Raw genomic sequence first — 9,983 nt, 5'->3', positions numbered from 1 at the left:
TTGTAGGTTTTAACTCTACTATTTGAGTCATAGGCGAGAAACTTCCATTCAAGTCATTTACAAATGATTTGGCTTATTAGTAAGTGACCGGGCGATGGATTTTGGGATTGTATTGTGATGTGGAAATAGGATGAGAAAAACGAAGACATCTGCGTGAATTGAGATATTCTCATCTCTCAGGTTCCTAATATGTGCTTGTAAGTTTTGGTCTTATGTTTCCAAGTGTCTAACCTTTTAGTTAACAAAACAGTAATTGGTCGACTGATAAACTCTTTTTTCGTTTCAGTCCCAAATTGTGTTCAATCGTGATGTACGAAGCTGTTTCCGCACCACACGACCCAAAGATGCTCTTGAAGGCAAGAGGGAGAAGCTAGTATCAGTCCTTCACAGTCTGTCACAGCTGGTGACGTCATCATTAGTCCCTCATCAGCATCAGACCCTAGAGGCCTTGTTAACAATTGATGTACATGCCCGAGATGTCCTGGATTCAATGATTACTAATCAGGTCTATCAGATGGAGGATTTCCAATGGACTAGGTAGTATAGATAGTAGAGCGAGCAGAATAAAATTAAGCCATAATCGCAAATAAAAGAAAGAGCACCATATAGAAATACTCCCCGTCAAAGGTTATAGTTTCATCCACAAGTTAAAACGTCAGACAACGATGTACAGCATGCACAGTACCACATGAAAGTACTGCTCAGTAGCTTTCATTTGAATCGTCACACACTAGGGTTTCATCCACAGACTTAAAAGCTAGAACCACCGTGTGCAGCATAATAAACAGTACCACATGAAAGTACTGCTCAATAGCTTTCATTTGAATGGTCCCACACCAGGGTTTCATCTGCAGACTTATGCCAAAGAAACATCTTGTACATTGTATGACGTCTTTCTGTACAGATCTCGCAGTGCTAGGTCAAGTCCTAGGCTGATATTCAGTGCGGCCTTCGCTATTTGTTAAAAAGATTTAAGTATGAAATACTGTGTCTTTGGCAGACAACTGCGTTACGAGTGGAACGATGATCGCCATTCCTGCATGGTCCGTCACAGCAATGCAGTGTTTGAATATGGCTATGAATACCTTGGGTGTTCTCCACGACTTGTGATCACCCCACTAACAGACAGATGTTACTTGACCTTGACTGGGGCTCTCAACCTTCATCTTAATGGTGCTCCTCTAGGACCTGCGGGTACAGGCAAAACAGAGACTGTTAAAGATCTTGCAAAGGTAAGGTGTTGATAGGAAAAATAGCTCTTTTGTTTCATTCTCTATGAAGAAGGGAGATGCTGGTTAGCCGATTCTGTCCAATGATCTGTCCAGTGTTAGTAAGGGGTTGATCGGAAAACCAGCTCTTTTGTATCCCTTAAAAATAAAGTTCTCATGCTGATTATCTCATAAAAGAGGTCTTTTGTAGTTGCTACTGAGTAGCTGAGGTGGAAGTGGATTTTTCTACAGCCCTGCTTGTTAATTATGGTAACCAAAATACCTGTTTTGTATTGTCTCTTAGGCCATGGGCAAACAGTGTCTTGTGTTCAACTGTTCAGAAGGTCTTGATTACAAGGTAACAGAAACGGTTCCGATTACTTATGCTTCGAGGTTGTTTTAACTTAAGGTGAAATTTTTTCATTTTACTGTACCAGAATTTGCAATTGGCCAAACAAGCCGTGTCTACCGTCCTGACATTCTAAAGTTTCAAGTCACTGACCTGGTATGGCCCGATTTATGGCCAAATTTGGGTTCTTACCATTTTTGGTATGCTTCAGTGGCATATCGGGTTAGTTTAGTCTCACCATGGATATTTTGGCTCAACCACCTTTTGCCAAAATACGAACCTAGCTCAGTACAATTAAGTTTTAAGTGCTCAGAATTTTTAATTATTGTTATGCTGTTCTAAAAAATGAAGCTAGCATTCGCATTAAGGGCTCTATAAGATGTTGTTTTCCTTACCAAAGGTGCAGTCAATCTATCAGGTTGTAATAGGCCATTCCCGAATTGCCTTTTGTCACTGTGTCAAAATGAGTTTTCGTACAAAAGCATTCATGTAAAAACTGTGTTTCACCAGTACGTTCATTTTCCTGTAATTAAATCTCATTTTAATATGAAAGTTTTTGCACGAGCACTTGTTTAGAATCCCGAGGTTCAAGGTAACTCGGAAATGGCCCAGTGTTAGTATCATCATGCAAGTCTCAGTTAACATTAGCGACATAATGGCATAAGAATTATTGGAAGGACGTTATGTTGTTATGTTTGCAGTGTGAACATCCTGACATAATGACATAATAGCAGCATAACAGCATGAACATGACGATATAAGGAAAAACTGATCTTTTCCTTGTGTATTTATGTCCATGTTCACATAACCAACATAAGTGATTATATCTTTATGTCATCATGTCGCTAGTGTTACCAAGACCTAAATCGTGTTTCGTGATTATTGTAATAAAAATTGAAAGAAAAAGACTTCTGTACCAGTTAAAGTGAAGTCTTTATTGCAAGCTACTAAGTGAATCATTCCAAATACTGATCGTTTATTTGTGTGACAGATGATGGGCAAGTTCTTCTCAGGTTTAGCTCAGTCTGGTTCGTGGTTCTGTTTTGATGAGTTCAATCGTATTGATGTTGAAGTGCTGTCAGTCATTGCTCAACAGCTGCATTCCATTAAAACAGCGAAAGACAATGGTGTAACAAGGTGAGAGAGCTTTCAATTTTTGTCATTTTTTAAAAGGAAATCGGGCCTCCACTGAGGAGTTTGAATTACGTACGGAAGTGTAATCAATAAACACGAGAGACAGTATTTCATCACATATACAAACAGTAGGAAGAGAGTTGAAAATATGACGTTTAATGGATCATTATGACAAAATTCGAGGTGTTTGGAAATGTCCTGGAACTGTGGTCTCATCTGTATACACGTTGAGCGTCTTTTGCCCTGCGAATTGGCACGTTATCATTTGCTAGTCTTGTTTCTTATAACAAAGTGTTTTTCGTTTTTGTTTAGGTTTTTGTTTGAAGGACGAGACATCAAGTTGAATGCCAACTGTGGAACGTTTATAACAATGAACCCTGGGTTAGTAATGTTAAACGGACTCTGTCACCGCTGAGTTTAGTCTATTTTATTAAGTTTTGCTAAATACCCTCTGTGAAACTTATGTTAGGAAGCATTTGCCTCTATGGATCAAAATGACAAACCATAGCCTAACAGTTTTTGCATATTGCAATCCATGTGAATCTTTTTCAATTTCTGATCATCCGTACCTTCCTTTGTGTCTGTTGTGTTATTGAAATGCTCCTTCGCTGTTTCAAGTGGTTATTTTTATATGTCACTCAATTTGGTGGCCATATTCCTATGTATGTCTAAATTTGCCTAAAATTCGTGACACGGTTTCTTTTTAATAAAGAGCCTTGTCTCGCCTAGGAGGATATTCTAAGGGTGACGTGTTAATGCTCAGCTACGAAACCACCTCATTTAGAGAGGATAGATGGATTGAACTCTGTTTTTATACATTAACAGATATGCAGGTCGAGTTGAACTTCCTGACAATTTGAAATCCTTGTTCCGTCCTGTGGCCATGATGGTGCCTGATTATGTTCTAATAGCTGAGATCATTTTGTTCTCCGAGGGATTCACTGCAGCTGCATTGTTATCAAGAAAAGTTGTCAATCTTTATCAGCTGGCGAGCAAACAGCTCTCTCAACAGGTAAATTTCGACAATAACCCGCAGGGTACCTTTGATCTGTTAGTATGAATTTACCAGATTATCATTTTCAGTCATTTCCACAAGGACTATCTTTGAATGGTCACACACTAGGTTTTACAGGGTAGAAAGTGAAAACGACCTTTTGCAGCATAGTACCACCTGAAAGTACTGCTCAGTAGCTTTCATTTGAATGGTCACACACTAGGGTTTCATCCGCAGACTTAAAAGTTAGAACCACCTTGCACAGCATAATAAACAGTACCACATGAAAGTACTGCTCAATAGCTTTCATTTGAATGGCCACACTCTACGGTTTCATCTACAGACATAAAAGCTAAAATGACCATACATAATAACAGCACCACATGAATCAGAAAGTAGTATAAAACAAAGGACAATATCTATGTTACATTGTAAGTAAAAAATCCTTATCCTTCCTCTCTTTATTCAGGATCACTATGACTTTGGACTTCGCGCCATCAAATCGGTTCTTCTCATGGCTGGACAGCGCAGGAGGGCTGCAAGGTAACATCCTCTCTATGGCCAAGGGGGTTAGAAGTTTGAATCGCTTACGAAATGGTAACAATTCAAACACAACAGTATTTCATCACATATCCAAACAGTGAGTAGATAATTGAAAAGACCACGTTTAACGGGGCATTAGGACAAAATTCGAGGTGCTTGGAAATGTAATGAAACACGGTGTTGAACATTTGATATATCATCTCAATCGAAACTTAAACTTGAGAATTTGAATTATTATTAAGAGTTTCCAAGTTATGTCCGGCTTTTGTTAGTTTGTTTCTTTTATAAGTTTGGTTTGTCTTCCTTATGGGTCACTAAAGCCTGGTTTTCACTTGCGACGTAAGCACAAGCGCATGTACAAACGCAAGCAATAGGGATGACCCAAGTGAAAACGAAATTCGACGCAAACACCAGCACAAGCAAAATCATCCGAACCTTCCAAGCTGTTTAGGCGCTAGGTAATCTGGGTCCAGTGTTTTCAGTGGCCAAACACAACCACGTGTGGTAAATATCCTTGTGCTTGTGTTATGCCTGAGAAGTATTTTGTTTTCACTTGCTGCAGCGCAAACGCAAGCATAAGCGCAAGCATAGGAAAAAGGAAAAATTTTGATCATTGCGCTTGTGCTTGCGCTTGTGCTTATGCCTGCGTCAAAGCCGTTTTCACGGTGAAATAAGAATTATTGTGCTTGCGCTTGTGTTTGCGTCGCTGGTGAAAACCAGACTTAAGCTTAAGGTGGCCGAACACAGTTTTCGCGCCCGCTTTTGGTGATGCAATTTAGCGCACGCACAAGGATTGTAAAAAACAAACATACCGTCAATAGAACGATCATTTTATTTACTCAACACCCGCAGTATCTGTGTTATTTTTCTCTATAATTGAACGCAGTGTATTGAACGCAGTGTATTGTTTTTTATCACAAATATATGTTGGAAAAGGTAAAGATGCAAAGAACTCAGCAATTCTCAGCTTTTTCTTTGTTACCGAAAGAACCCAGTTAAATGCAGCGCATGCGTAGTAAGTCAAAAAAACTGTGATTGAATGAAAATTTGCACTCTCGGAAATACGCCTATTTCTCGAGAACCACTCATTAGAATTTCACGAAATTTGGCACGAAAATACTGTAGGAAATAAGTAACTGGAGTATTGAAAATAATTGAACTTTAGCAAAGGAAACTCTAGATATTCCAGTAAACCTTCAACAAGATATAATTAAAGATCTCTCTGTTAAATTATTAGCAAAATGGTGTTAACTTGTGAGAATCGTTACAAGCTTGTTGCATGCAAATTATAAAGAAAATCTAATGACTAGATTTTCTGCAAATAAACAAAACCGATTTTAAAGGCCTGTTTATTTTTATTCGTGTTGCCATGGCAACGGCACATACGTCAGGTTAACAATCACAAAACCAAAGTTTGTGTTGTTAACTTGCTTGCTGCTATTTTTGGCGACCGAGAGATCAAGGGTTTTAGAGAAAAAGGTGAATGAAACACAGGTATCAAAAACTGTGTTCAGCCACCTTAACCTTAATCAGATGTTTCTATACAATCCACAGTTTACTTTAAAGGTATTTTGGCAACATACAAAATTACCTTTAAATTGAAGGAAACCTTAGCAGAGTAGTTTACTAAGATAGGAGAACACCAAGGAGATAATAATAAACCATAAGGGAACAAAGATGGTTAAGAATGGAGAAGATTGACACGGATTACAAACGACGAACTTGAAACATTTATGGTAAACTTTTGAAGATGCGCAAATCGTGACGTAGCTCCTTTAAGGACCACTACGTGTCATAATTGTTGTGTTTTGCTCTCTGCGTGTTTGTCTCACTAGTCTCAACATGGAGTCTGAGTCGCTGGAAGAAGAGGAATCTCACCTGATTATAAATGCGGTCAAGGATGCTAACATTCCAAAGTTCGTAGCTGAGGACCTGCCGCTGTTTACCAGAATCTTAGCTGACTTGTTTCCTGGCATGGATCCACCCGCTCCTGATAACAAATTGCTCAAGGTGAAAACAGTGTTGTGAAAAAACTGACGGTTGGTGACTCCAAAAAAAACTAGAACCTTTAAGGAAAATCTAGAAGGTTCCAGTTATCGGGAGCGAGAGTTTCTGGGAGTCATCTGTATGTTTAGCTTGATGGGAATGCGACATGCGAATATTTATCGGGCTCCGTTCTCATTACGCCGGAGAAATTTGAAAACGCAGCTTTATTTCTACGGTTAGACGTACCGTCCACACTAATCCATCACATAAACGGAGCTTTTCGACAACGCTCTCCAAACCGGAGATCTTTGCGTTTTGGTGTGGACGGAAAACATTTTGAAAACGATGATCATGTGATTTTCCTGCCTGAATTTTCCTCAAACACAAATCCAAAATGCCCGGTGATTGTTGTTCTTTCAAATTTCTCCGGTGCAGTGTGAACGGAAAACATTTGATGCGTTTTCTAGCCGCAAAATTCAGAGTTTCTCCAACAGAAATTGAACCGTCACAGTTGTGATTTCGTTTGTGTTAACTCGATAAATTATTCTTGCGTGCGGGAGGGGTATTATCAACACAAACTTTTTCTAACATGCAGAAAGCTGCCAAGGCTGCATTAGGTGAGTTGTCCATCCAGTATTGGCCCACACAGATCGACAAGGTGATCCAACTAAACAGCACGTTACAAGTTCGTCACGGTGTCATGCTTGTGGGACCGGCTGGTGGCGGCAAAACTACCACGCGTCAGATCCTAAAGCGCGCGCTTGTCGTCCTGCCAACCATTCAAGCGCGGGAACAACAGCAACCGTTAGGGACTGGCGATTACCCTGAGGAGACTGGGTCGTTGAAGACTACGATGTCTTTTACGGTAAGAATGTTAACCTCTAAATTTGCTTGTGTGGAGCGTATGCACGTGACGTCATGGCAGCCATATTGGTGTTCCAAAATAATGAAACGGCGGCCATGTTGGTGTACCGAACCCATCCTGTGGGAGTTGAGCTCTTTTCTTATGTAAACACTTTCTTTTGTTCCAGTAAATTTGCATGGCTGCTGGACACGTGAGTGAATACGCTCTATGGAGTGGTTTTCACTTGAGTGTGAAGAGTATTTAGGTTCCGAGGCTTTCGGGTCAAAATTGTAAATTTTTTAAGTTTCTTTTGTCTCACAATTCCCAAAAGAGAAGTGGATACAGAAAACATCACCAAATATAGAAGTTTGTCCTGAAAGCCTCGTAGCCATGTTAAAATATTGATATATCGAACGTGGCCTATTGCCTTGGTTTTGCGATACTACGTTACGCGATTGGTTTGAAAACTCGCGCCACTTTGTCATCGAATCTGAAGTAAAACGAGAACCAATCGTGACTTGTGTGCTCATATTTTACCGCGCTTCGCGTCAGCTGCGTGTATTTGCTTGAAGATTTAATTGGCTCACTAGATTGTCTGCGTCCTTTGTGATTTCTGTTTATTATGCTGTACAAGGTGGTTCTAACTTGTAAGTCTGTGGATGAAACCCTAGTATGTGACCATTCAAATGAAAGCTATTGAGCAGTACTTTCATGTGGTACTGTTTATTATGCTGTAAAAGGTGGCTCTAACTTTTTAGTCTGTGGAAACCCCGCTAAGGAATCAATTGCATTATTGTTTTCATTTAACACAGCGAGGCACCAAAATTAGGCGTGGCTTGGTCAATGTGTCCACGTTGAACCCTAAATGTGTGACAGTAGGAGAGCTGTATGGTGAAGTGAACCCGACGACTATGGAGTGGAAGGATGGTCTGTTGTCCCACATATACCGTAAATACGCCAAGACTAGCAGAGGTACCATACAGGGAGCGAGACGGAAACAGTCAAACACACCCCTACCTGCCTCGCCCAGCAGGCTGTCGAGGGCTTCATCAGCCAAGTCTGTTGTGACCAGTGTTTCAGGCATCAGTATTGAAGACAGCAATGAACGTGAGAACTCATATGGATTATTTATTTTGTGTCGAATTTAATTTTTGTTTTAGTTGTGCACGGAGATGAGATCAGCAAGTTCCAAATTTCAGTCTGTGGATGAAGCCCTAGTGTGTGACCATTCAAATAAGAGCTATTGAGCAGTACTTTCATGTGGTACTGTTTATTATGCTTTACAAGATGGTGCTAACTTTTAAGTCTGTGGATGAAACCCTAGTGTGTGACCATTCAAATGAAAGCTATTGAGCCGTACTTTCATATGGTACTGTTTATTATGCTGTACAAAGTGGTTCTTACTTTTAAGTCTGTGGATGAAACCCTAGTCTGTGACCATTCAAATGAAAGCTATTGAGCAATACTTTCATGTGGTACTGTTTCTTATATGTTCCTGTCTATTCTGTAGTTGAATCAGCCACTGTGATGGAGGAAGCCATTGGTGTCAACAGACAGGAGACACCGGTGTCATGGAACTGGATTGTTTTGGATGGTCCTGTTGACACACTCTGGATTGAGAATCTTAACACTGTTTTGGATGATACCAAGGTTTGAACTGTTTGGATAGTCCTTTTCTATTTTTTAAAAAAACAAAAACAAAAAAAAAAACGAAGAAATTTGGAGGTGAAATTAAATGATACTAAGGCTATTTTCACGCCGGGTGCCTGAGCACGGATGCCTGGGCACTGACAAAAAAATAACGATGTTTTCAGACACTGGGTTCTCCATGTACGCAAATACCGTTTAGCGCCCAAGTACAAGGTCAAGACGGCTTGTACCCGGGCAAGGGCTCTGTGCCTGAATTGTTATGTGATTACTTGGAAAAATGACTGCATTTATTGTGAAAAGCTCCTAAAGGTTGTTTTTCTGACATACTATAAAAGATTTTTAAGTGTGACACGCACGCCATACGTGACATCAAAAAGCGTGCGTGACAGTGTATGGTGTTACAGTATGTTCTTTGTTGCGTGACAGGTGTTGTGCCTTGCTAATGGGGAACGGATAGGAATGGGTCACGGAATGCGGATTCTGTTTGAGGTTGACAACCTCGCTATGGCCTCTCCAGCTACTGTCAGTCGCTGTGGAATGGTGTACATGGTAAGCTTTGATGTAACGCAGTCCACAATCTCCAACGAGTCACGCCATTGCCTTTTAAAACAATTCCGTGATCTGCCGGTTATAAACCCTCGGCTTATACAGCTTTGTAAGGGGTTATGGATGGGCTTATAAACGGATGGGGCTTATGAATAAAAAAACGTTTCAAATTGAGTTACAGTAGTGTCGTTCGAAATAAGTTTTTCAGATACTGGTTTTTAATGAAGCTTTCTACCATCATAATAAATTGAATTCATTTAAAAACTAGAAGAGGCCTATAACCGCAGGGACTTATAATCGGAAATAATATTTTGTTTACACGTAGATGGACCTATGGCCGGAGGGCCTGTTAGTGGCAGTTTACAGTGTACAAGCGCACGCACGATTATTTGTTTATTTTTCAAACTGTCCAAATTAATTCTTAATTTCCATACGCAACATAATTAATAAGTAAGAGGACTACATACTTATCCAATTTGGAAATAATCGGATGAAAAAAATTCCGAAGACAGCCAGAATTGAACGAGGCTGTAGGCCAAGTTTAATTTGCTGGCAGAGAAAATTTTTGAATAGCATGACAGCATATATTCCTATTACATATACAAATTTTCCTCTTCGGCCAGATTCCTAATTTTCAGGCTCCCGTGTCTTCCTCGGTAAGATCCCTGGTTCTCAGACTCAATCAATTTTCACTTCAAGAATTTTTCTTCAGAAATCAAATGGATTTGT

General features: G+C 39.9%; 1 protein-coding gene across 1 annotated transcript in view; it reads left to right on the top strand.

The window, feature by feature from the left end:
- LOC110053805 (dynein axonemal heavy chain 6-like) overlaps nucleotides 1–9,983 on the top strand; it is a 64,197-nt gene that overhangs the window by 30,617 nt on the left and 23,597 nt on the right. Inside the window, exons 27-38 of the mRNA XM_089287919.1 lie at nucleotides 287–537; nucleotides 1,001–1,232; nucleotides 1,513–1,566; nucleotides 2,549–2,694; nucleotides 3,004–3,072; nucleotides 3,517–3,703; nucleotides 4,155–4,228; nucleotides 6,064–6,238; nucleotides 6,810–7,079; nucleotides 7,871–8,165; nucleotides 8,569–8,708; nucleotides 9,135–9,257. Coding sequence (XP_089144045.1) covers nucleotides 287–537; nucleotides 1,001–1,232; nucleotides 1,513–1,566; nucleotides 2,549–2,694; nucleotides 3,004–3,072; nucleotides 3,517–3,703; nucleotides 4,155–4,228; nucleotides 6,064–6,238; nucleotides 6,810–7,079; nucleotides 7,871–8,165; nucleotides 8,569–8,708; nucleotides 9,135–9,257 — 2,016 coding nt within the window. The remainder of the gene's footprint in view (nucleotides 1–286; nucleotides 538–1,000; nucleotides 1,233–1,512; nucleotides 1,567–2,548; nucleotides 2,695–3,003; nucleotides 3,073–3,516; nucleotides 3,704–4,154; nucleotides 4,229–6,063; nucleotides 6,239–6,809; nucleotides 7,080–7,870; nucleotides 8,166–8,568; nucleotides 8,709–9,134; nucleotides 9,258–9,983) is intronic.

The sequence above is a fragment of the Orbicella faveolata genome, unplaced genomic scaffold (genome assembly GCF_042242905.1).
Source record: "Orbicella faveolata isolate gen_17 unplaced genomic scaffold, um_ofav_v1 contig_15, whole genome shotgun sequence".
Lineage (NCBI taxonomy): Eukaryota > Metazoa > Cnidaria > Anthozoa > Scleractinia > Merulinidae > Orbicella > Orbicella faveolata.
The sequence above is the reverse complement of the archived record's forward strand: the minus strand, read 5'-3'. Positions and strand labels throughout refer to the sequence as shown.